Source organism: Pygoscelis adeliae, unplaced genomic scaffold (assembly GCF_000699105.1).
Source record: "Pygoscelis adeliae isolate BGI_AS28 unplaced genomic scaffold, ASM69910v1 Scaffold63, whole genome shotgun sequence".
Taxonomy (NCBI): Eukaryota; Metazoa; Chordata; class Aves; order Sphenisciformes; family Spheniscidae; genus Pygoscelis; species Pygoscelis adeliae.
Genome location: NW_008824414.1, coordinates 6832750 through 6835584, shown reverse-complemented (window position 1 = coordinate 6835584; position 2835 = coordinate 6832750). Strand labels below are relative to the sequence as shown.

General features: G+C 37.9%; 1 protein-coding gene across 1 annotated transcript in view; it reads left to right on the top strand.

Moving 5' to 3' along the window:
* PRMT7 (protein arginine methyltransferase 7) overlaps window positions 1–209 on the top strand; it is an 18667-nt gene extending 18458 nt beyond the window's left edge. Inside the window, exon 17 of the mRNA XM_009320804.1 lies at window positions 1–209. Coding sequence (XP_009319079.1) covers window positions 1–145 — 145 coding nt within the window. The 3' untranslated portion in view covers window positions 146–209.
* Window positions 210–2835: the final 2626 nt, after the last annotated feature.

Sequence of the window (2835 nt, the reverse complement as noted above, 5' to 3'; positions counted from 1 at the left end):
GAATCCCCACTGCAAGCAAGCTGTCTATTTCTTCAGTTCTGTTATTGAATCAGAAACTCTGTCAGACCTTCCTAGTGCTGTCACGTATGCTATAAATTTCAACACAAAGACAGGAGAGATTGCCATGGATTTTCAGCTATTATGAAATACTTTCCTTTTACTCATGTTCCTAAATTATAATAAACTTATATAGTATTTTTGGTATGGCAGAGGGATTTTCTTAATTGTGCTCAGAGAGCAAACTGACTGTACAGAAATATGCTTTAAACCTTTTTAGTTTTGTTTTCAAAATACATAGTTGGGGAGGTAGAGAGGAACCTTTTCTTAAGGACAGGTATTCCTGACAGGGTTTATATATGTATATACACATACTTCTTATCATTTGTTTCAGTGTGAAACTCTGGTATTTTGGGGTTTTGAATAATGTTACGGAGCTACAAAACAGTTGACTTGCTGGTTATTGCATGGCATATCGGTGTATGAAGACTCTAAACCTTACACCAACAGTAGATAAAAGTGAGTTAAACTCATCTATTTATAGGCTTTGCTCTTGTCACTGTAAAATGGGAAACAATCTTCAGAGTGCACAAAAAGAAATCCCAAGTCAAGCTACATATGTATATTAGTATACTTAATAGGGAGAAGGGAACAGTTTAGCTGCTTGCAGACTTCTGTAAGTTGTGGCTAGTATTAAACTGAAATGGTCAGTGAATTAAAGTATGATGCACTGACGTTCTGCTGGAGTCTGAGATGCTGCATTTCTGAAGAGGCGTTTGCCAAACAGTGACCAAAGTCTGGAAAGGCGTAACTGGAAATTAGAAAACGTACGTATTCAGGTTAATTGGGAGTGACAAACTGATGGTAGTCTGACCAGAAACAAAAGAAAAAGAGCCATAGTCTAAAAAACTTGCAAATCTGTAGGAGATATTTAATGTGCATTGTATAATCAAAAATGTGGCCTTACATTCATTCCGTCAGAGGTCTAAATAATACCTGCCAGTTTAGCCAAGTTATATGTTCTGCAATAGCACATGTCCACAACTGAGGTTTTCTTAGTTGTGTTCCAAATCACGTTGGCAGAAATTGTAGTATGTGACATGTGTGCAACTAATTCTGCTTTACATGAACAATCCATTGGTGTATCTGTTTTGTATGTGTGATGTATCAAGGGAGATAGAAAATCAATGTGCTGCCTGTCCTAAATTATGTCAGCCAGCCGCAGGGATAAGTCTGCTTACCAAAGCTACTCCTATTTCCTCTGAGCAGCAACTTCAGCAAAGTGAAAGGAATGCCATAAAGAAGCCATGAGGGAGCAGGAGCCTACTCTACTTTACTTTCCTGGTCACCATGATATATAATTCTGGTGAGTAGGAATTCTTTGTCTTTTTCTTCCTAAGAGTATGATTGTATTTATAGACCTGGAGGTCATCTGAAATACTCCTAAATTTTTCAGAACTATTTTCCTGACCAAGGTCTTAACACTTAATAGATGTAAGGGAGCAATGAAGTACATGACTAATGTTTTTCACTAGAACAGAAACCCTGCAGCTCCTACTGAGGTCTGTGGATTTCACTTTTCAAAACTGTACTTTTAAGATGCTTAACTTCAGACTCTCATTTCGTACAAACTTTGATGGAATATATAGGTTGCTCTTCATTAAACAATTGTTTCTAATTTTGATACACTGGTCCTAGCCCACAGAAAGTATGGTGGCACAAGTCTGTTAGTTATATGTTGGGAACATAAGCTGTACAATTGTAAAGGGACCAATAATATGGCCATGCCTTTTAAATGGTAAAGGCTTGGCCCTTTGTAAAACAAAAAAAAGGCACAGAGACAGTTGTGCAAGTCTGAATGCATAAGACTTGCACTGCATAGCTTCTCTTCTGGAGGAGATAACACAGCAGAAAAAACTTAGAAGCTGCCTCCTGTGCTTGCTCGTGGCCCAAAAGAGAAAGCATGCGCTGCTGTTTTGTTCTGCAGTAGGAATAGCTTCTGAAGGTGCTTGGCATTTAACTGCACAAATGATTCTGGATCTAACAGAAGCATACAGTGTTCCAAAGGGAACACAGAACTAATAGACAGCAATATATTAGAATTTATATGTTTGAAAAATAAAAGTAAGATAGGACAAACCCACAACTGAATTTACAGTATTTTAATGTCTAGTGTTAACTTTCTCAGAGGTAACTGTATATGTATGTGCCTGAATCATACTTCCTAAGAAAAAAATAAAACAGATAAATTTGCTAAAATATCAGAGCGAAGAAATCCACACTGATGGGAATTTGTATTTCGTTATCAGTGTTATATATGTTGAAGATGTGTGGGCACTGCGGTAGATACTAGGCATGGTGACTGAGAGGTATCCTTTTTAAACCCTTTTGGTATTGCGAGACTTGGGACTACTGAGATTCTCGGAGGTGGGTGTAGTGAAAGTGAAGGGCATAGGCTAGATGTAGTAGCTAGTATATCTGCAGAACTGTGCTTCCAAAACTGAACTGTGGCAATTAATATGAATCATATTATCTGCATGTGAGGAAAAACATCTTACGTTCCAATATTCCTGGAGTGGTAATTGTGTCGCTGCTGTCCAAAAAAATAAAAAGGCTTGAATGTGGAGCATATTTTAGCACCTGTGGGTTCCTTAGAGGAACAAAATGTGACGGATGCACTCGAGAAACCTTGGGGATGTTTTAATTCACTGTGAGTGTGATCAACTTTACTAATGCTTGCTGGTTATGCTTATGCATTTAGACAGGCACTGAATCTGCTTTGAGGATTTGGTTAAAACATGCTGGAAGCTGATATGTTGAAGCAAACCCTTACCATGT